We start from the raw sequence: 24,763 nt of genomic DNA, 5'->3' as shown, positions 1-24,763 counted from the left end.
AGACAAACCTAAACAAAACTTAATGACTAAAGGCTTGGCTAACATTAAAAAAAATTACTTATTACTAGTTAAAACTGCTCATGTACAATGATTAACATAGAAACCTGCAATATTAGAGCACTGGCAAGACTGCTGTGCAGGTAGCTCAAACGCTTGTTTTGTTACCTATTACTTACCTTGAATTACTATTACAGCACTAAAGAGGATGCATACTGCACTTTCGCACTTGTCAGATACCTGCTATGACTTTTTGAATTGTTGGCTTATGGCAGCTCTAGCATTCTTTGCTGATGGACAAAGCCTGTATTTTATCAAGATCCTGAAATTCACAATGTTTGCTGAAAAGAAATTATGCCTTAAGGTTGAGAAAATTTACTGTTAAGACATGCAGCATCTCTGTGGAACCCAGACCACCGCCTGCCGCTCTTTCTAGCAGCTGCAATAAGAAACCGTAGTGTCTGGTGGCAAGAACGAGGAAGATGATCTAGCTGAGGTCCTGTCCACAATAAGAGTGTGAAACAAACCTTTGTAACTGTACTTCACCACTTTATCTTAATGGAAGCAGACCTCCAAAACAGAAAGCCGAGGGATTATTTTAGTATTTCCTGAACAGTTCAGCCTTCAAGAATATATCTCTTTTAACTGCAAAAAAAGGAATCAGTTTATAAAATCAGCAATACCAATACATATTTTTTGGTATAACTTACTGACAGAGATGACAAGTCTGACCAAAATTTGAAGTGAAGCAAATCAAATTAGAATGGTTTATATGGCAGGAAGTAAAATGATAAAATACTCAATCTGACTAGAGATACAACCCTTTAAAAATACAGAATGCTTGACTCTCTATTAGCCTCTGTCAAGCTAAACACGTAGCCAGTGATTTAATACCCCTATACACATAACTGACCCTTCTTAAATCACTGCAAGTATTTTCACATTTCAGAAATTAGGCCATCTATTGCAAGTAGATAAAAGGCCAGGCTTTACATTTAAGTCATCACTACCCAAGCAAGTGAGCTTACATGAATGTTTTATACCTATTACTATTCTGCTTCATGTTTTAGGACAGCAACATGGCTGGACACTTTGAGACTAAAATAATTTATTTTCCTGAAAAGACAGAGTAGGTCCTTATGTAGGGAAATGTCAAGAAGAGTTGATTCCTGTAGTCCAAATTAGCCTTGGTTGATCCTGCACAGTGTTCTCCACCGGTCTTTTAACATGACACTAGTTCGGTTGTTGAAGTCACCATGGACCAAAATTTTAGCCCAGTTACCCACTCCAAACTCCCTTACTCCAGATTTCAGTGCCAAGTCTTCTTTGTAAGTCCATCGCTAGGGGAAGAACAGAGAAAAAGATCAGCTATATGAACAGACAAAGGTATTCATGTAAGAACTAAGCTTATAGCAAATATAAAAGCAAGATTTTGTATAGCGCTCCAGTTATTACAGAGCACAGATGTCGGAGGGTCAGTAGGGTCATTCTGATTTCTTTTGAGCACCATAACTTGACACTAAGTACAACAACGAAGGTTACCAAGTCAAGTGTTACAACACAGTAGCAGACATCTCCTGAAACAAGAATCACGTGGTTCAACGTTCACCAGGAGGAAAAGAAAAGAAAAGAAAAAAAGACATTGAGCAAAGTTTTGTTTCAGTCAACATGCTTTACAAAATTGTACTTTATTAGCTGATTGAGTGAAGACAAACCTTGATTGATCCTAGCATGCATCACAAAAGAGAAAGCATTTTGTGACTTTAATCTAGGGCCTTAGAATAAAGACCCCATTTACCACCAACAACGGAATTTCAGTGTACTTAGAAAAAACAAATCCCAATGTTTAAAATGCTGATAGAAGCAAAATGTACATATTGCATTTGAAAGTAAGATCAGCCATATGCTGAGGTAACAGCTATGCATTTGTTTTTGGCCGTCTCTTGAGTCCACTACTTAAGTCTCACTGTCATGACCTACAAGCTTTTTAATCTTTAGGGGATGACATTTCTCTCATAAAAGGAGACAAAATTACTTGCAGTTATACATCTGTAAGCAATCCCTTCCAATGAAGTTCTCCAGTGTACCAGTTATTCCTTAGTTGCCTCTTGATAAAAACATCTCAATTCAAAAAATTTTAAAACTGCACACAGTGAAAGAAAACTGAATTTTTAAAAAATCAAACACTTGATTTTTAAAAGCTTACCTAAATCAAATACTTGATTTTGAAAAGCTTACCTTTACAGTAAAGTATGAGGAGAACTGAATATTAACTTTCTTTTATTGTAGCTTTAAACATGCATATATATATAAGAAAAGTTTGCAGATCCTATATATCCTATCATGTCTATTTTTAATCGCTGCATTTTTAATATATGTGTATTACATAGTCATGTTTTCACTCTGGAATAGCAATTGGCAACTTTAATATGAAATTATTATAAAACAACGTATTCTCCTAGAACCTGGTCCTCCGCAAATGTCTTAAAATCTTTGCTTGCTTAATACACAACTAATCATAGTGATGTATGATCAGCGTACCTCCTTAGGCGAACTGAATTGCATATCATGTAAGCAAATACAGGACAGGATCTCCAGTTGAAACAACCGTGTAGGAAAGCTGTTTCTAAAAAGTAAGTATCATTTTCTATTTTAAACTGCAGTTTGATAGCATGTTCTTTCTAAATTTATTCCCCAGAATCTAAAATTACTTAACTTACAGAAAAAATGTAAACTTAAAAATGTTAATGAGATTAAGATGTACAAAGAATTGTATTGTGTAGCTGTTCCATTTAATTTATCTGTGTTCACTTCTGCTTCTCGCACTGGAGATGTCCTGCTGCTCCTGATGGTCTCATGGACCACACTAAGTTATGAGAGGAGACAAATGGTCAGTTTTCACTGGCCTCATGCTGGCGTTTCTGTGAGCACCAGCAGATTCCATATTAAAAAACATTAGTTACTGGACTTTTACAAAATCTGCACATGTTGACGTGCATGTCATGAGCAAATGACTGCTGAAAATGCAACCAATAAGCTGTTATTTCTGCATTTAACCATTGCCTGTGCTTTACTTATTCCGGAGTGGCTCTGAAATAGCAAAAAAGTCAGCACTTTTGTTCCTAAGAACACTATGAAATGTACATAGGCAAGTGATGAAAGGCATTGCAATTACTTACTTGTGTTCAGTGTGTGAAAGCAAAATAGTTACTGTCTCATAGGCCTTGGCAGGCCTCAGTAGTTAAGAAGCATTTGCACCTAATGGTCTTGCTTGTCAGAACGATTTAATTGACATAGCAGTGAACTATTTGTAAAAGGATGTACTGTCTAGAGCCTCCTTGTCTGATGAATTTCATTCACTGTTGTTATGTACCATATGCTGCTTATCTGACATGGTTTTGGTGATAAATGGCTTGTAAAAGTTACAGGAACTCTGTAGCTGCCCCAGCCAGGCAGAGTTCACATCAGCAGACACTGTCAGTGCTGCTCCCTGTCCTCTCCTGGAGCCACAGCAAGAAAACTGCTTCTGCTCTGACCTCATCTAAATTGCAGTTCAGGTTATTCCTACGACAGCATCTGGTGCTGTGAATGGGATTCACATGTCCTGCTTTGCTGGAGAGCACTGGAACAGGCTGCCCAGAGAGGTGGTGGAGTCTCCGTCTCTGGAGACATTCAAAACCCGCCTGGAGGCGTTCCTGTGCAACCTGCTCTAGGTGACCCTGCTCTGGCAGGGGGGTTGGACTAGATGATCTCCAGAGGTCCCTTCCAACCCTATGATTCTATGATTCTATGACTGCGGGCTACTCCCTGGTGCTGCTTGGAAAGGTACAGGACATTTTGAAATCCCTGCTAGGGCTTCAGTTGAGGGTCATCTGTAGGTTCCCATAGGCTGCTGAATCCCAGCTTTTAATACAGGTCAGTCCAGCGCCCCACTGCTGGCTAAGAGGGAAAAGGATTTGTAATTCTGGTCTGGTCAAGGTAAGTTTGGCAAAAGTACTTCTGGTATCTGGTAAAATTTAGGAGAGGTTGCTCAGGAAAGTCTGGCTTGATTTCAGGTATTACCATGGTATGACCATGGAATGAACAAGCTGCGTTCCGGACAGGGCTGAAGCCACATGCAGCCACCCCTGCAGGGACTGGCGTTAACTCGGCTGCAAGGGTGAGGGGGACTGCCCATTATCCCCTCCCCTTCCCTATCTCCAGCTCCAGTACGAGCTTCCTCAGGACATAGTGTTAACAGTTCCAACTATCAGACCAGGAATAGCCCTTCTGTGTCTTGTAATTTTTCCTTTGAGTGTGCAGTTATTGTCAGGCTGGAGGGTCAGCATGGCAGCAGTGACTGCGAGCTGACACACAGGCAGCACAGGCCCCCTCTGCCTTTCCTTCTTTTCCTTGAATGAGTGAAATTTCCACCTTTTGCCTGAAAAGGAGACTTCTTGCAAGTGTACACTGGAGTACGACCAGAACATAGAGTGCCCATGGGATGAACGTGTGAGTGCTTGTGTTTAGCACACCCAGCTGCACCAGCCAGCAAGTAAAGGACCCGTGAAGCAGGTGCGAGGGCTGGGATGCAGGCAGGGGCACCGGGCAGGCAGAGGGGCTGGGTCCACACTTGGGCATCTGCACACATTCCTATAACTTTTACAAGCCATTTTTCACCACAACTGTGTCAGATAAGCAGCATATGGTATATAACAGCAGCAAATGAAATTCATCAGACAAGGAGGCTCTAGACAGTACATCCTTTTACAAATTGTAAAGGTCAGCCATAGCCTGATTCTCTCAGGTTCCCTCCTGCTTTATCGCCAACACCATTTATCCATTTGGTAGTGGGAAGTAATCTGCTACTTACAGGAGGAGGTCTTGTATATACTTTGGTAAACCTCTGTTTTTATCCACTAACCCACAAATTCTAAGCCTTCAGCTTCAGCTATTTACACCTCCTATTGCTCTTCCAATGTTCTATTAACATTTTTTTTTCCCAATCCAGTTTTTCCAATTAACCTGAGGGTTTATTGGTGCAGGTCACCTTTGGGAGCCCCCATAAGGCTCTACAGGTTTGGTTATAAATTTATCATTGTAGATGCACTAGCAAAGGATTGGTCCCCATCACGTAAGGATTATATACATTTAATGTCAGGAATACTCACAACTCAACCAGATCCTGCTGGCTACAAAACTGTTACGGGATGTTAGAAATGGCCACCTCCTTCACCAGCCCCAGCCCAGGACCCTCGTGTTATGGCTGACCTTTACAACTGGAACTTTCAAAATGGTGAAGATTTGGCTAGAAAGGGAAATGCAGTTGCAAAGGAATAGCCTCAACTTATAGAAATTTAAACTTGATAATGCCAGCTAGTATAACTGAGTAGCACAGAGGAAATCTGTGAATTACAGGGGAACAAACATCACTTAACTCTGCAAATAGTGTGCCCAGTGGAAATGTAAGTTTCATGGCTGCTGTCATTAGACAAACGCATACGATGCTGCTTGTGCACAAGGGTGGCTGTGCAGGACAATCCAGAAACAGCCAGTATGACTGTCAGTGGCACAAGAGGTCCATGCATCCAAGATGGTCAGATAAATCTCTCATCCATGGAGTTTTTTTTGGTTTTTTTTTTTTTTTTAAACTTTCTTCTCTCCTAATGACCTGGAACCCTTCCAGGGATCCTTAAAATATTCCGCCCTGAAAAGCAACAACAATTCAGGCACCACCTATTACCAGGTGGCAATTCTGAGTGTCATTCTGCATGGTTCCCCCCTTCCCTGGAATTTAAGCTGCTAAAAGTGGCAGCAACGCTCAGAGGTGAAAGGCAGGGGGGCTGTTTCCAGAGGAGGAGGAACTTGGGTAACATTCAGCTTGATCAAAATTGTATTCTGGTTATTCTGCAACAAGCAAAAATTTGGCATCAACACAATATGAAAGCTGAGGTACACAAAGATCAAGCTTCACGTGTGGAAGCTGGACTTATTCCAGCTTAATGCAACTATCAGCGCCTCTTCAGGAAACGACGATCACTGATAAACTTCACTAAGTAGTGAAAGAACTAAGAGTGGTAGTAGTTCAGTTGTGTTTCTAAACAGTTAGAAACCTAAAACTTCTCTAAAATAGCCTACTCTTTATCAAAAATACTTCCTTTTTCCAATACTTCCTGTTCCACAGATCTTTTGCAACATTAGCAGTGAATAGTGGTTGTGTGTTGTTTTTTTTTTTTTTTTTTTTTTTACTATAGTTAAGAGGTCAGCAATTCCATTGGAACCATCTAGTTCATCTCATTTCAGAGCATACCAGAAAACTTTCCTAAATAAAATCTTTATTCAAGTAACACAGTTATGCTTGACCTACAGAACCAGACAATCCAAATACCTCCAGCAAGAGAGACAATCACAACCCATGTTACTTGTTGTAATGATTAATTACATTTGCTGTTAAAAGGGTTGGCTTTTGCTTGTTTTGCTTTTAAATTGCTTATATTGAGCTTTTTAAAAAAATAAATGTCTTCAGTTGAACATATAAACGAGGAGCCTGCATTACAGGTAAACCAGAGTCTGACTCAATTCCTTTTCACCGAGGAACCGTATACAGTAACTTGTGTCCCCCGTCCCCCAACAAACTGCCTGTTCCCTCTGGGATGGCAGATAGGTAGACTCTAGCATCGCACTGCTACAAGCTACCAAGGCTGGTTGAGAGACTGGACATAATGCAGCACTATGCTTGAGCTAACACAATCACAGCGCCTCGTACAGAGCAACGTGACATTTGGCTTGCTCAGAATGCTGGCAGAGCAAGCTTGAGTTTGCCAGACAGACTGTGTAGACATACCCTCACGTATCTAAATATCTTCTTATTCTGTAGAGTCAGTTCTGCTCTAGTAACCTGTCTTCCTTTGATTGTGTGTTCTGGGACTCTGCTCTGATTTTTTTTCCTCTAGTTTAAGTATATGGACTTTTTTTTTTTTCATACAAGTCTGACTAAATTCTGAAAACCCAAATTTTCAGACACATTCTTTAATTTAAGCAAACCGTCAGTCAGATTTTAGACAACTCACAGGACTTGCCATACACATACTGGACGAGGTTGAGCACAAACAGTTCCCTAAATTCTGTGACACTTACATGCCCTAATTTAGGAATGAGAAAATAAAGTACCCTTCCTTTCAATAGCACTGCAGATTGTTGTATGCAGCTAACTGAAAACACAGCAATGAAAGGCTGAAAATGGGCACTGAACCATTGCAATGAAATGCCATTTACAAAACAAGCGCAAACAATGCCAACATTGAAAGAGGGACTACATGGAAAAGGAAGTTCTAGAAGTCAACAGCTCTGACATTCACTGCATTCTTTCATGCATGCAGACAATTTTATATCCCAGATTATTAAGCAGAGGAGCAGATTTATTGTTTAAAAGGCCAATATCATTACTTTTTATACAATATTTGTGAGAGGTCTCACTGGCAGTGAGTACAGCATAAATATCACACAGACAGCAAATGCCTACTTTTCTAAGTGTTTAAAGAAACATAGCCATGAATCTTAATTTCTTTCGAGTTTTTATAAAGTTTTCAATGAGTCCTTTGCTACTATCAGATGTAGTTTTCTATAAATTTAGTCTTCACATTTCAATTAAGGTTGAACTATAGTAACAGACATTTTTTTTTATTTTCTAGCAAGATGTGCGCACAAGTCCTAGGCCTGGATACAGTGCTTGTAGCTGACTCCATAACAGATTACCTCAACGTAAAAATAGGTGAATATAAAGCTGTGATTAGCTGTGTGTCAGCTGTGGTCCAATTAGTTTAAATCTTGAGGTTGAAAAGAAGATTGATGGAAGTGTGCATGCTATCTAAGTTGGAATAAAGTAATTTATTGTGTTTTTGAAGACAACAAGCAAATCCATTAAGTGCTGATATTTTTTTTTAGGGCACTGGTTGTATTTGCAGGTTTTAAGGAGGCTTTCAGTGATTTAACTAATCCTGAGATTTATGAGAAAGTGAAAAACTGTTTATATGTAGCAGGGGGCTTAACCTCCAAGGACAGATGAGCTCTCACTAGGACCTCAACCAGTGTCAGGACAGCATGTGACTAAAGATTTAACCAGTACTTCAACTTCAGTAAAAATGCTTAAATAACTAGGAATAAGTACAACTCTCCTCAAGGACAGTCTGAAACAGACATAAGCAAGTTTGCCCTTCCCTGTTATATAAAAAATGAAATTCAAAATGAACACCAGAAAACTGAAACAGCTCACACCAAAATGGATGTATGTTGATAACTTGCACTGTTATGTAAACAGAAAGATTCCATATTGCTTCCCAAGATATTCTCAAGAGGAATTCAACAATGGGAATACCTTTATTTAATATTAATTTCATTCATAAGTGTTTAACAGTTTGTCATGATATCTGAAGAAAACTGGCTATGTGCAAAAATCAGTTTGTAACAGTTCACTCCAACATCAAATCAACTTCAAATTGCCTTCTATTAAGGCATATACTTCTGTACTTCCCACCAATAGGGAAGTCTAGCGTTAGTGAACATAGTAGAATTATTTTGAAGTAATTCAATGAAGTAGGTTTAGCCATGAAGAGAATGCAAATGACTATTTGAAATGCAGCAATATAAAGAGATCCTATTTGTTTATAAATAAACTAGAATAGTTTCCCGAGTAAATATATGTTTTCATATATTTATGAACAAAGTATTGAATTACAAAATTGCTAAACCTTGTCATGGTTTAAGCCCAGCTGGCAACTATGCATGACACCGCCCCTTGCTCACTTCCCTCACGGCAGGATGGGGGAAAGAATCAGAAGAGTACAAGTGAGAAAACTCGTGGTTTGAGATAAAGACAGTTTAATAGGCAGAGCAAAAGCTGTGTGCACAAGCAAAGCAGAACAAGGGATTCATTCACTGCTTCCCATGGGCAGGCAGGTGTTCAGCCATCTCCAGGAAAGCAGGGCTCCATCATGCATAACAGTTATTTGGGAAGACAAACGCCGTAACTCTGAATGTCGTCCCCACCCCCCCCACACTTTCTTTTTTTTCACCCAGCTTTATATACAAAGCATGATGTCATATGGTATGGAATATCCCTTTGATCAGTTGGGGTCAGCCGTCCCAGCTGTGTCCCCTCCCAACTTCTTGTGCACCCCCAGCCTGCTCACTGGTGGGGTGGTGTGAGGAGCCAATAAGGCCTCGACTCTGTGAAAGCACTGCTCAGCAATAACTAAAACATCCCTGCGTTTTCTATACTGTTGTCAGCACAAATCCAAAACATAGCCCCATACTAGCTACTGTGAAGAAGATTAAGTCTATCCCAGCCAAAACCAGCACAATCTTTAACTTTCTAAGTAGGAAAACAAAAAGTCTTTGGTGTTTGCCCAAAACCTCTTATAGGCAAGTGACATTCTGAATTCTTTAATGCAAACACTGGAAAGAATTTTTTTTCCCCTACATGTTTTAAAAAGACTCAGACTCAGCTTTAGTAACAGCTTATTTCAATAAATTAAAGGCTCATAAGCACTAGCAACAATATTTGAGACTGCACAAAAAGGGTCCTTTTCTTCTTAGAAAACAGGAATTAGAACTTAAAACCCAGCTTCAGGAACTGTAGCACAGCTTGAGTAATGTGGAGTATCTTAAAACCAGGCATTTTGGAGACAGAGTCAAAAGAAGTTGGGGAAAAAAATTCTATGCAGTGCAGATTAATTTTATCTCCATTTAGAATAGAGAATAGGTACAAACCTGTCTTCTTCGGCCACAAGCCAAAGCATCTCCACGTTTTTCCACATTTTGCAAGCTGTTCAGACCTAGAAGACAGTTAATATACATCCAGACCAATGAGAAGTCAACATTAAGGCAGCAGTTTTGCATTCTATCACTTACATAAGAACGTATACTATTTTGATATGCTTTGACAGAGTGGGAAAATTTCAGTGTCTGTTTGTATATAAATATACTTTTGTATATTTACGCACGTGACTCTCACCTTAGTCCGAGGACTCAAAAAATAGTTTGTTCAAAAGAGTCACTATATCTTCTATGGAATAGAGCTCACAGAAGAATTATATTTTAAACAGTTAGGTAAAAATTAGTACATAATAATGAAACACGGTTATTTCATTTTAGTAAAAACATTTTTACTACACATACTGCTCTAATTTTACGCAGAGAGAATGGAAACTAACCAGCAATCAGAGCTATGATAGTTCCGTCATTTCCACGGAACACGTGTCAGGTTCTAACTATTGCAAGCAACCACGGCATTTTAAGATTTTGTCCTTCCAAGTACAACATGGCCACATGCAGAAGCTGTAATGTCATCTCTTTGTGTTAAGAGGGTGCTAATGGTTTTCAGAACTTACTTACAAATATTATATAATCCATGTCATCAGTTTTTAAGAATTAATACCAGGAAGATGCAAGAACATCCTAACTTCGTGCATGTTACACTACAATTTGTTTTTCCAATCAGTCAGCCTCTCTAGTTCCTTCCTCTCAAAGTTATCTAGATCAGAAGTCAGAAAGAGACAAGTTTCAGTACTCCTCTGGCAGCTTTCTTTTTCACAGAGTATCATAAATCCCAGTAAAACAAACAAAAACCCAAGCGACCCAGAAAATAGTGAATGATTTTGCAAAATGAGTTGCCAGAGAACCTTAAGCCATTTCATAGCTTCCTAAATGTGGCAGCCACAAAATCTGTATTTGTGCAGAAACCACACGTGACAACTGGGAGAGATTTTTTCACAACAGTCATTTTTATATTAATCCAGTCGTGCTGGATAGCAGTTATCAACCACCAACACATTTATCGTGGGAGGAGGATGAAAGTGTTTGACATTACTGTTTTGAAAGTGTAAAAATAAGCTAATACTCACTCTGAAGAACACTGCTCACTCTGCGTTTCCGTCTTGAACGAGGCCTGCAAGAAACACAGAACTGAAGTAAAAATACACAGAATTTCATGAAATGTCTATGACCAAGAACAACAACAAAAATATTTTACCTTACTGTGGGGTTTTCGATGTCTCCAGGCAACTGATCTGTAATACTCTGTTGCTCTTTCATTAATCTTTAAAAAAAAAAAGAAAAAGCCAAAAAAAGATTTCCTACACAGTAACTTGCCATTTATGTGATTCAACATTATTTAAATGAAGAAAAACCCAAGATTTCTCTACAGAAAGTGGCATACAAACATTAACTGCTTCAGTCCATTACCCCTTTTAACCTTGCCTCCCTATAGCTGGAAGAGAAATATACAAGAAATTACATATTTAAGTCGAAGACGTGAAAAGTTTTGCACATCTATTTCTTCATACCTTCTTCAAAATCTATGATTGTTTCCATAGGTTTTTTGATCAAGTCTTTTATCATACCTCTCAAATGTAATTGTGTCAGGAGCTATCCTTCCAACAAAAACAGGCTTATGACATGCATTCCTGTATACTCGATCTGCATCAGTTAATTCCTTAACTAGGTGATGCCAAGTATTCCAAGTATAAAACTGCAGAAATACAAGCTATATACCAACTAAAGACTACAATTTATTCTTCATGAAAAACAATTGGTGATAAAGCTAGAATATTAGTATTTTTCAAAATAAAGTCAAAGGAGGGGGGAAGGAACTGAGCGTCAAGTTCCCCCAGCACTTCTTAGAAAAGCGTATAATTGTTTTGAGGGTTCACACTACCAGAATCATGAAACAACCTATTTCCCATCACATGAGTATCACTAAGTAAGAAAATCTTGCAGATTTCTTGCAGAGTCTTCCTTTCCTTATCCTCTTTCTTCTCCAGACAACCTATAGCCTGAAATTAGGAGGGCAGGACTAAAAGAAGCTCAATCAAGCATAAAGGAAAAAAAAAATAAATTTGAAGTATTTCTATGTTTTTATTGTTATCTAAGACTGACAGCTGTTTAAACTGAAAAATGTGCATCTTCAACAAGTACTTAAACTTAATGCCAAGCTGTTTGATGTAAATGCCAAAATTAACAACCATAGAAAACCCAAAACTTAAAAATAGAGAATGTGCTTGTAGTTTACTTTCCATTGGACAGCAGTTTGGAATTTAACATCTGTCCTCCTACCTACTCTTAGTTCTACAAGTTTCAAGTTACTGTCCAAGCATGTCCCTCAGCAGTATAATGCTTAATACAAACCTTTGTTTTGTTTTCAAATTCCATTTGTGGTTTTCAGTGACATTCACAGTTTTGTTTTGCAGTGCTGTTGCTCCCAGTCCTTTAGACTCTACTTGTTTTGTGGCTGCCTGTGGGAAATGGAATTGATACTTTAAAATTAAAGCCAGCACCAAGATAGTACTTTACACTAAGATTAGTATGCGTACTGTCTATTAGGACTAACAGTCCTCATTTCACAGACCCTTTAGAGGTATTACCATTAAAATAAGTAGTTTCAAAACAACTGTAGCGTGTTTAGTTGAAATCCATCAAGATGTTTATCAGCTAATAATGCAGAGAAATTTTAGTCATAGCTGCAAGTGATATTTATATGGCCATACAGAAATACAGTGAATACTTGCATAATAAGTGAACGTATAGATGCGTGAAATACATTGCAGAGATTAACTAAGATTGCAAATACTATCAAAGTACTCCAAAGTCTGTTTTTTATAACTAGATTAGAAACTGAAAACTGAGAGGCCTCACAAGTTCATCTAGTTCTCTAGCACATAGCAGGATCAAGCATGCCTATAACAGTTTCAGAAGACACATGTCTAATCAGACTTCAGGCTTGTAAAGTAACTTTTCCTGCATTAGCAAAAGAATTTTGTAACATCCTGCCTAAACTTTTAGCCACAAGCTAAGATTATTTCTCCTCTATTCCCAAGAGGAAGAAGGAATAGTTCATTACTCTTTATAGAATGTCCAGAGGATTGCAAGATTTGTACTTTTCCCTAGGTTCCTCCCACTTACTTGCTATAATAAGTAACACCTTAAAAAAAAATAATAATCACTTAGTCCATATGAGGTCATTCTTGCCACCATGCTATCAACTTTGTTCTATAGCATCTTAAGGTATATTTACTGCCCAAACCCTAAAAAAAAATAAATCCTGGTTGCGCACCATTGTTACTAAGCAGAGCCATCCATCTTTCATCCAACACTGTCTATATATCCCTAAAGGTGATCTGCTTTGCATCACTCAAATATCAAAATGATTCAAAAGTTGCCAAGATTCACTACAGGCCCAATGTTAATTCCTTTTCCTCTTTCAGGGCTTTCTTTTGCCTCCTGTTAATTTTTTGTCATCCAATTTTCAGTCTTCTTGAAATCTTAACTGTCCTTCACAGTAGTTTGCAGAATCTTTCAACATTTATAAGAGTCAGAAAACACAAAACCAGTCTCTACTTCACTCATTCATCTGGGAAAATATTGGAAGGTATTCTGGTGACAGAATACTTCCAATCACAGAAGAAAACATTTCTATGTCAAAATTTTCATAGCTACCCAAACTACCACATCTTTCAGCTGTAAATTTTCCAAATACCGTCTCTTTTACAGTGGTTGATAGTAGCAAAACACATGTGAAAGTGAGGACATGTTTCCATACAGATAAATGGGTAGAAAGGATTTAGTTTTAAAAAGTTTAAATCCGCTGTATTTTATTTTAGAAGTTATCAGTAGTTTTCAAATTGTACTTGTCCCTAAAAATAATTATTTTAAAAAGAGAAATGAAAGTTATAAAGAAAAATTACGACATATTCAGATCAATACATTCTTTGTATGGGTCCTTTTTCCTTGTAATGCATTATCTGCAGACTGTTCTTAGGGCAGCTAACATAAGAGTTTCTTGAAGCGCAAGAACTTCATCAACGGTAGGAGCTGCAATCTTTTAGATTCCAAGCTTGACAATAACCTAGAAAAAGCAGCCTACAAAACAGTCTAGCAATGCAGACCACCTTATAGTGGATGAAAAGCTAGACATGAAACAGCAATGTGTGCTTGCAACCCAGAAGGCCAACCATACCGTGGGCTGCATCAAAAGCAGCATGGCTAACAGGTAGAGGTGATTCTGCCCCTCTACTCCGCTCTTGTGAGACCCCACCTGGAGCACTGCATCCAGCTCTGGAGCCCCCAGCATAAGAAGGACATGGACCTGTTGGAGCGAGTCCAGAGGAGGGCCATGAAGATGATCAGAGGGCTGGAGCACCTATGCTATGAAGACAGGCTGAGAGATTTGGGGTTGTTCAGCCTGGAGAAGGCTCTGGGGAGACCTTATAGAAGCCTTCCAGTACCTAAAGAGAGCCTACAGGAAGATGGGGATGGACTCTTTAGGAGGGAGTATTGTGATAGGATGGGGGAATAATGGTTTTAAACTGAAAGAGGGTAGATTTAGATTAGATACGAGGAAGAAATTCTCTGCTGTGAGGGTGGTGAGACACTGGCACAGGTTGCCCAGAGAGGCAGTAGCTGCCCCATCCCTGGAAGTGTTCAAGGCCAGGTTGGATGTGGCTCTGAGCAACTTGATCTAGTTGAAGATGTTCACTGCAGGGGGGTTCGACTAGATAACCTTTACAGATCCCTTCCAACCCAAACTATTGTATGATTATACTTTACCAGAAGAGAAGAGAGATTAACAGTTAAAGCTAGGCTTTTTTTATTGAGAATGCAGGGTACACTGCTGGGAAACAGTGACATGTATTGCACAGCAGAAGTGGGAACTCTTCACAAAGTTGTTTTCTCCATGTCCCAGTGTAACTCAGTGCAGAGTAAAGATTTCAGAAGTAAGATTTGCAACATTAGTGCAGACAGTAGGACAGAAGTGCAGGCAGTTAGGGGTGGCTGCAGAGAGGGCCTAGGTACGCCAATATGGAGTTCTGGGCCTTCTCTGAAACCTCCATCTCTTCTTAGAGATTCAGAGAAACAGCCTTGAAAAATAAACTTGAAAACTGACAGTCGAGTGAAACCATTAAAAGGTATTCCTTGTATTATACTTTGAAAGTTCTCTAGTCTCTCATTCTGGTAAGAAAATGAAAGCCCCAGAGGAACTTCAGGTTTGTTTATTTATAATTTGCTTCTTATTACCTTTAGATTTTTGTGCTTTTGTAATTGAGTAGTTCAATATTCTTTGATAGGAAGTAAACATAGGAGAAATTCTTTACAATCCTCCTGAAGATGAACTGCAGGAGGAATGTTGTTCTTGCCAATTTTAAATCACTTTTGAGCAAGGTGGTTTGTAAGGAGCTTTTTTATTTGCAGGAAAACAGCAATAATGGTTTTCTATGTCCTAACTCCCCTGACATTCCTAGAGCTTATAGCCAAATTAACAGGTCTTGATCTTTTAGTATGAGAAGTCATATAGACTTAAACTAAATAAACATTGAATATATAGTTACATTATCTTTTAAGGAGTCTCAGATCAGAACTGCTTCTCTTAAACATACACTAATGATGGACCTCGTTCTAATTATGCCTTTTTCCTAATTATTTTTCCAATCAAAACAGTTGTGGAAAAGACATTGACAAAAGATATTTTAGAGGAGTCTTAATTCTTACTTTCTCCTAAACATATACTCAACCTTTTTTTAATTAATAAAATAATCCAAAGGAAGATAAAGCTTCCTTTTCATCTAATACAATAACTGAATATTGTCTAAACAACTCTCTTGAAAGTATAAATCTATTTAATCTTACCAGGTATCTCTTTTGAAATAAGTTTTGTAAATAGTTTTGACATACCTGTATTAAGAAGTTAGTTTCATTTTCTTTCATGAAAAGTTCAACGTAAGACTTGATTTTACGTATCAAAAGATTGTAACTGAAGGTTTGGAGAAGGGGAACATATGGATCCTTGCTTTTAATTACAGTTGCCAGCTTCACCCTTAAAGGCTAAGAAAAGCACAGCTTTATACAACACAAAAATATAACCTGCAGTAAACTTGGCATTTATGCTAAAAAGGACATACACAAAGCTAAACATGATGATTATACAGTTTTCTGAATATGCCTATACAGCTTAATGCTACACTTTGAAAGGGTTCTAAAGTTAACTAGGCATAATACCAGGAGTTTACTTTATGTGCTCAGTAAATGGTTAAATGTACCTTCTAGAGATCCTCATTTTCATTCCCTTTATGAACAATGCTGAAAGCAAGGTTGTCAATGGAGCACAAACACCCAGAAAGGGCCACTCATTATTGGGTTCTCTTTTCTCATTTGCTGCCTCAAAAAGACTGAATTGAAAGGGTTGAATTGAATTTACAGTGTTCAGGAAAAGGACTATTTGGTACAGTAGCATTACGGACACATCAATACTGATAATTCCAACTTCACATTTTGTCTATCAGCCACTCTGAATCTTACAGAGCCAATATAGCCAAGAATTAACTTCTGTGTACAAGATGTGCTCTTATTTATGAATTTGAATACTATTACCGCAGCCTACACTTTCCAAACATCTGAGTCCTCTGAAGGAAGAGTGTATCTGAAGAATAAGTTATACACATGCCGCTATTTACATAGAACATGTGTCCTAATATACCAGAGGAAGATAGAGGCAGCATTTTTGCATTTTTTTCTTTTTCCTTGCAGTCCTTCTTTTGCTCTTTTCTCCATCCTGGCAAATTCAGGTGTGTGCGCTTTCTATTATTTTAAAGAGATATGCGCTTGAACTGGCACCTTTCTGAATGATGTAGTCAACATCAAAGCAGGAGGTGGCCAGACCCACATATGTTATCTTTTCCAGATAGAGGCATAATAATATCCACTCTGTACTACAGATGCTAATGAGCTTTCCTTCCCTGTGATGCTTCCATATGTAGAACACTAATCAGAGATGACAAATAGAGTGCACTGCAATGTTTCAGAAAGAGAGCAGACTGATTATTAGCGAATTAGTAGTCTCTACCAGCATGTTTATACTGTCTTTACTCTGAGAAAACAGCAGTATCAAATTCCCAGAATCTGTAGTGACACCTCACTCCTCATATGAAGTGGGGAAGTCCCACTGATGCTGCCCACAGTAAAGAACAACCGCTGCTAGAAGAATTTCACTCCCTCAAATCACCCGTTATTTCTATCGATCCCATAGCTACAAGTTTCCTTTTTATCTACAAGTGCCACAGGTGTGTAAGTAACTGCATAGGCACCAATTAGGACAAAGCTATGCAGGTAGCGCTTGCTAGCTTTGGAAACCCATCACCCTCTTCTCCTCTGAAAAGAGGAGAGCTTAACGCAAGTTAAGCAAGCTACTACCTTATCTGTTTCCGAGTCTGTAAATAGCCTTTCAAGAACTTCAGCAGCCTCCTTGAAATATCCATTTTCCATATGGACCGCTATAATCTACAACAAATATAATTACAAGATATGCTGAAATACATTTCACATGAGATTTAGAAATAAACAAGAGAAGTCACACTCTTCCAAAATCCAAAGGATTATATATGTAAGGATTACCAACAATTTTCTAGTTGTAACAGCTAGTTCTGAAGTAATATTAAGCCTCATGTATAAAGGGCTAAAACACCTCCATCAGACATGTAAAAGGACCCTAACTGATGAAAATGTCCCATATTTACCTACTAAGTATTGCTTTCATCTTTCTCTGAAAGACTTTCACAGTCCCAGTAGCTATTGATATGCTTTTACATGTTTCTCTTTGAAATAAAAAGTTTTCTAATACAAGGAATTATTTTAAGCAAAAAAAAGATATTCATAATATACTTTAAAGCTCAAGATAGTAGTATTTTGAAATTGATCTCTCAATTGATATCTCATTTTTTTCAGATTGGCCGCTTTTGAAACAATTTTGAACTGGGGCAAACAAGAACCAATCTAGATAGGAAAAGATCCCCTGTACAGATCTATTTACTCTGTACTTGAAAATACAACAAACTTAAAAAATTCAGTTCAGCCTGCTAATAGGCCCAGCCTTTTGTAAAAGGAACACTGTTTTAGCAGAATTAATAGGTAGCATCCTGAAGCATTCTGAATAAGTCACGCAGACCTGAATTTGAATCAAGCGACGAATATCTTCATGAAGCTTTTCCAGTTTAATTTCTTCCCTTTCAAGTAAAGTCCAGAAGGAAAGAGCAGATTCCAAAGGTGAAATTCTTTCATCATTTTCAAAACAGCATTCTTAGGGGGGGAAAAGAAAAAAAGAAAAAAGGGTATTAAAAAAATGAATAAAGCAAAATATATTACATTATTTATACACAATACAGTAATATGAACTATACATAATTTCAATTCATTTTTCCTCAAATAATTTTTAGTCTCTCTCGTCACTTGTGTTTAAGAGACCTGACGTAACTGCCTTCTTTTCAGAGAGACTGGTTCTTCCTACTCTACCTAATAGCATTACTGTTGCATTTTTAAGGGATATTAAGGGAACAATAATTAGCAGACATATAAAATGCCACTTGCAATAGTGCTGTTTAGCATCATTGGGCTGGCATTAATAATACTCTTACATTAAGCTTGGCATCAGATATCAAAGCATTTGGTATTAACGCTGTTAATTTTGTAATATAACCACTATCCTAAGTGTTTCTTTCCTGAGTCTATCTCTATATTTCTATGTCTTAACTTTTTGGTATATTTGAAGGGGTTAAACTGAGAGGGAAATTCAAACAGATTAAAAGAGGAGTTTCACTGAAAAAGCAGAAGCAGCCTCCCGTATCATTATATCACTGTGCCAGCACCAAGGTTTGTGCAGACTCACAGCAAGCAGGATCTGTGATCAGTTCTGGCAGAAATCTATCCCAGACAAATAACCACCTCCTCAACACTCTAGAAACAGTTTCCTAGTCTGGTCATTGCACATCTGCACAAGTGAGTGTCCCAACATAACAAATGCAGTAGGTGCAGGCAGGTGCACATGACTCCTTTTTTCCCTCGTGGCACTGCCTGCTTAGCTCAGGATGTTCATTGAGCTGCCACCTCACTTATTCCTTCATTTTATATGACATCATAGCAGAATCGCTCTCAATATCTTCTTATTCCATACAGTAAGTATTTTTCAGACAGAAGGTAAACAATTAAGAAACACTGAAAAAAAAATTTGATATTCACTACAGTAAAAGACAAACACAAAAATTTTAAATAGTATTATATGTATATATTCACATTAAAAAAAAATTAGCCCTTCTGTGTTTCTATAATTACTGTTTAAATCAATTAATATGACGCTTCATATTAAGTTTATTTTAATACGAAAACCAAAGTGTTTAACTCAAAGAGCTGGCATCTGAAACAGCCTACTCTGTTTTAAGGCTCAGTACAGCTTAAATATTTTAATAATTGGAAAAGAATTACAAAAGCTACCATGTAATATATTAGCTTTCCATGTATACTGTGCAACTACATCTGATGCGATACCTACTCAGCACATGCAATCTTCCTCACCACACAGGTCATTCTCTACGCTGATAGATAAACACATGTTGAAGTCATCTTACCAGGTGTTACATACAATAATATAGTTTTAAAGCATTATTAGAAAAGTCTCAGAATTTGCATATGAAGAACTATTTTAAATATTAGAATTTGATTCTCAAGTTGAACGAAAACAAGAAGAGTGTTATTACCTGATAAGCAACATAAGAAATTTCATTTTATAAAAACAAGCCTTTGTTGAACTGCTAGGCTAGAATATGCTTTTTTCTTCCATGCTTATGCTGGCAAGACTGCTTTTTGAAGTCCTTAAATTCCAATGAGTTTTATCAAGCAGTGAAAACGTGCAGCAAATAAGTCGTCCAGAAACTTGAAAATGGAAGAAAAATTAGCTTGGCTAAACCAGTAAGTTGTGAATGCAGCCAAATAGCAGACATGGTAGTGAATAAGAGGCCTAAGGACCTGTTGCCAGCTGAAAGTCTTACAGCTTTCTGTAAGAAATAAGGACAGTCATCCTTTTCATCCATATTCTTATTCCTACTGTTCTGTCCTACTTTAACCTCTAGAGTTACATGTGCATAAAGAAACACACATTCTGTGCTTTAAACTTGCAAATATTGCTCACTGAGAGCCAGTCAATCTTTTCCAGTATGTTTCTTCTGCTGATGCGGCTCTGGCAAGAAAATACCTGTAATTTAAGAAGCATATAGTCATTCAAACTCAAAGCAGCTAAATCACTCAGCACAGAATAACACTGGTCCTGCATACAGCTCAGTAACTTGTGAAATATAGACAGTCCAAAATGTAGCGTTCAGTAATTTTTATTTTTTATATACATGTACAGTAAAGGCTATGTGAAAGTCTACCTAATATACCTCTGTGCAAGTCCATGCAAATTTATTTAAACAACAAGTGGGGAAAAAAAAAAAGAATCAGAGCATTTACCGAGGTTTTTTCCTTTTTCAATTCTTATCAAAAGCTGACAGAGATACACTGTTTTTTTCTGATGTGTAGGTATTTTGGAGAGGCCATTAATAAGAGCTGGAAAAGAAGAGAAAAGTTAAGTCAGTCTTGCTCCAGTACTGCCACAGTGTGGCTAGAAATATACTAGATACTGTGTTACCAGACTTAAATAAAAATTTCTAATTCATTAGGAAATTGATGAAGCACATTTAGTTAGTAGTATTCTATGTTAAAATAACTTAAATAATCTTTAAGAATTTGACTAGAAAAACCTCTCCCTCTTGCAGTTCACAACAGTAACCTAGAAGTGGGAAGAAGCATCACATGCTTATATTCATCAAATTAGAAGACCACAGTATCTTACACAAATAAATGAAGTTTTGTTTTGCTCAGTAGCTTACTACGAAAGACAACTGTTTGCTCCAGAGAACATTTCTGTGGAATGCCCACAAAACATGAGCCACATGCAGACTGGTAAGACGTGTTGCCATAGCAACTGACAGATGAAAAGCTGTTAAATGCTACAAGGAAAGCTTAGTCAGAAACATAAATCTGCAAGGGAAATCCTCCTCGCAAGGTTGGAAGGTCACAAGGATTATTATATATTTTAGAATGGGAGCTATCATAAGTTTATTTCCAACATGCTGGTTACTGTGAACTTCATGTATTAATGTGCTGGATATAGTAATTCATCTTCACAGCATAATACGGAAACATTCAAAGTGAAAAGTGAAGAATGTGTCAAGTGACTTATCTAAGCTGCAGACTTAACACCCTAGTTCAGGAAGTGTTCATGTACACATTTTGGTATCACCCTAGCAAAAGCCAGGATTCTAGAGCATGGGACCCCCAAGTTTTGCAAGGACACAACTACAGCACGTAACGCATTGATCTACTTGGAAGTACTGAGTCTGTTGGCTTATTAGCATATGATCTGTCTCCTATGGATGGATAAGATGAAATTACAAAGTAATTAAATAGTCCTGAATGTTAACATCAAGCAGGATATTGTAATTTGGACTTGTAAGAACACGTTTTAACTCCTTCAGTGAGGACAGGTTATACAAGAGCTTTTAATTTGTATAGTGAAATTAGGAAGTAGAAAAAGAACATTGCTTAGAACAGCAGTAAAGTGCCACTCATTGTAATTGCAAATTCATGCATCTTCCATAGTAGGCAACGGATTTCAATGATGGAGATAAGCACCATCATCATGCCCTGAAGATGGAGCCAGAGCTTGGAAATTTTGAGATTAGGCAGAAAGAACACTGTAGCTGAACAATTCAAAAAAGGGGTCACCTTGACAAGTTGCTTGAGATTTTTCAGCTTTCTCTATTCTTTCAAGGCGCACCTACAACAGTGCTTTAATTCAGAGCAGAGATTTATTTTTAAAGCAAACTTCCTGTGCTTGGTTTGTACAATGGACTAGTCTTGAGTACACACATTGAATTCCTTTAGAGCTAGTCCAAAGAAAAAGAAACCCTGAAGCCTTTACTGTGTGGACACCAAGTCCTTAGCAGCAATTACTCACAAGTAACGCAGACAAACAGAAAGAGACTTAGCCTTAGTGATCTTTTCTAGGCTGTTCTCCCTCCTCATCTCCAAGGCAGTTTCTCTATTAATTTGTTTATTAATAGTGCCTTCAATCATAAATTGCCTTCCTCCCTATAGCCACTCAAATGTATCTTGTCTTAGCCTTTCATTAGAAATTCTACAAATCTAGTTCTTTGCCATGTAGATACCTATACAAGCTAGTTTGGGTATATAGACCATAATATCCCATCAAGGCAAGATAAGGTAGGCAAGACATGTAACCTTGCCATGCTGTCTTTCAGTGCTTAATCCCAAGTATCCTAGCTATTTCTACTAGGCAGTGTACTGAGTTATACAGAAATATTACTTATCTTCTTATAAAATAACTTGTCTTGTTCCCTTATCCTTCCTACCTTTCTGCACTTGCTTCAGTTAAACTGACCTTCTTGTTGACAGCCAATCGTTATTTCAGTAAAGTCTCACTTTGACATATGCAAGAGTAATAGTTCTATATTTCTATGAAAAAAAAATAATACACCCACTTTTCTAATGCAATTCTATGACTGTGCTTAGCTTTTCCCATTGACTTTTACGCTTCTGACTTTGTAACTTTATAGCACGAATATGCCCAACTCTTTCCTCTGTTGCTGAACAGAGCAGGAACAAATTCCAAATTTGCTATTAGTTCCCAGTTCCATGTGAAATTCCATGTGACCCTGCATTCCGTACCATTTAATTAACTGTTTTTACTAATACAGTCCTCAAAACTCTTCGTGTTCTTCTCAGGAATATTCGAACCTGCTTCTATGTTGACAGCGTGTCTGCTTCCCACTTACGTCTTCGTGAAGCTTCAGTACAATTCTCCCACTGAGCCATAATCACAAGGCCAAAACACAAAGAAGCACCGTAAATAATTTAATCTAGCAGCCCCCCCATTCAGTGTACTTCATCTTCAGATTTCTTACCTCTTACAATTTCTCCTATCAATCACGTTACTAATCATTCTGCATGCTAGTGTATTCCGTTCTTTGCAAAAGTTTAAACAAGGCATACTATTGCATTTACTTCAGTCAAGAACACACACAAAATCCCTGAAAGCTCTAACCTGGTATCTTCAAGAAAATTATTTCCAACAAAAAAAATCATCATAAATGCATCAAATTTATCTGAGACCTAGACATTTTCTTCCATTTGTTAACTACCCTCACTCTTAAGTATTTCTCATTTTAAATACATGTTTTTCCAGTCAGCAGACTTTATTCCACCTTTGTCTGCCAGACTACAGTTCCTTGAAATACTTCTAGTCTTCTACCATAACCCTGAATATAAACTCAAGGAACTCTGTTTATTTAAGCAATTCTATTCTGGTTTTTAACATGCTTGCATCTCTTCACTAAATCCTCTTCCAACTTTTCAGTACCTTTGAACTCTCAGCATCTGAGGCCTCAGCTTCAGTAACTGTTGATGGTGTACAGGCAATCATGTTATACATTCAAGCTTTATAGAATCAAGATTACCACCAATGCTTGTTTTCAAATAATCACCTAAAAGTCCTCACCCCTGTCGTGGTTTGGGCCAGGCTAGCCACCAAAACGAATGACAGATGCTCTCTTTTACTTCTCTCCCCTTCAGAGGAGGGAGATGCTCTCAAATTCCACAACATAGGTCGTTTGCATGGTATTTCATCAGGGTCTTGGTCCTTCGAGCCAGAAACAAACCAGTGACCTAAGAATCTATAGTTCCCTAATCCCTCAGTAACCAGTTTTCTTGGAACAGTTCAGTTTGCTTCCCTCCCTGGTCTCATTCAGCCAAAACATGAAAACTCCCCAAAACTGTGACTATCCTACTTCAGCAGAGCTGCCATTGCGCACTAAACTCAAACACCAGTAGATTAAACAAGAAAACAAAAATGCAGCCTGCACCGTTTTATTATCACCATGTGCAGATGTTGCTAATACCATTAAATGGCCTCAACAGGCTACCCTGTATTCTAGGAATCTTCTGAAGTCCTCAAAAGAGCTGAAAACCGTCTCAACGCCTGTGACGACGACCATTAGAAAGCTACACACATGTATAAAAGTTTACACGGAACAAGAAGTGCGTGCAGAAGCACCGTTAGCGCTTTAGCACGCTCTTAAGTGTACTAAAGAAAGCTGCCCCTCACGCTTTGCGGGGACAGGCTGCCTTCAGAGCTGTCCGAGAGCCGCAAGTGCCGGCCCCCTCAGAAGCCGCCGGCCCCCGCCCCTCACCGTGCGCCACGTCCCTCCACCGCCGGAACTCCGCCGCGCCCCCCTCCCCGAAGTGCCAGCACAGGCAGCAGCAGGCGAACTCCAGCATCCAGTCCGCGGCCACGGCTTCCACTTCAGCCAGCGGGGGCGAAGAGACGCGGCCGCCCCCATCCGCCTCTCCCGGAAAGCTCCCGACCTCCCCGGCCATCTTCAACCCGCGCGCCTAACGGCTGGCGGCCGCCCTCCACCAACGGCCGGGCTCGCGCCCTCCCCAGCCCCACCCCTTCCCTGGCAGCAGCCATTCAGCGCGGCCGCCTCCTACCGGCGTCGGCCGCCGTCACCTCCGCCGGTGGGCGGGGCCGCGCCGCGCCTCACCTCAGGCCTCTGAGGAGGCGCGGCTGCGTGCGGCGGTGGCGTAGTCGGCCGCGCGGCGCGGGCGTTGGCGCTTATGGGCCGCGGGGCAGCAGCCCTCACGTCGGGGCATGTCCGGCGTTGGGTCATCGGTCCCTGGGAGCCCCTGTGCGGGGCAACCCTTCACTGCGGAGCCAAATAACCGGCGTGGCGAGACCTAGGCGGTGTCAGCGGCTCACAGCGCCCTCCTGCCCTGTGGCAGGAAGGTTCTGGAAGGCCTGGGCCACGGCCCGGGTGGCCACTGGTGATTTGACAGTTTTCCCCTGCTGTTGCTG

The 24,763-nt window shown here is 39.0% G+C and overlaps 1 protein-coding gene across 1 annotated transcript; it reads right to left on the bottom strand.

The window, feature by feature from the left end:
• Positions 1-583: 583 nt before the first annotated feature.
• TERF1 (telomeric repeat binding factor 1) lies at positions 584-24,362 on the bottom strand. The gene is made up of 10 exons (XM_074577274.1): positions 24,099-24,362; positions 20,299-20,394; positions 17,966-18,096; positions 17,215-17,301; positions 15,700-15,849; positions 12,160-12,266; positions 11,006-11,071; positions 10,878-10,921; positions 9,745-9,809; positions 584-1,337 (listed from the first exon to the last, which is right to left on the bottom strand). Exons 1-10 carry the CDS (start codon positions 24,283-24,285, stop codon positions 1,179-1,181), a joined length of 1,092 nt encoding a protein of 363 aa, XP_074433375.1. The 5' UTR covers positions 24,286-24,362; the 3' UTR covers positions 584-1,178.
• Between the last annotated feature and the right edge of the window lie 401 nt (positions 24,363-24,763).

This window comes from Larus michahellis, chromosome 2, assembly GCF_964199755.1.
Source record: "Larus michahellis chromosome 2, bLarMic1.1, whole genome shotgun sequence".
NCBI lineage: Eukaryota > Metazoa > Chordata > Aves > Charadriiformes > Laridae > Larus > Larus michahellis.
This window is presented reverse-complemented; position numbering and strand designations above follow the sequence as displayed.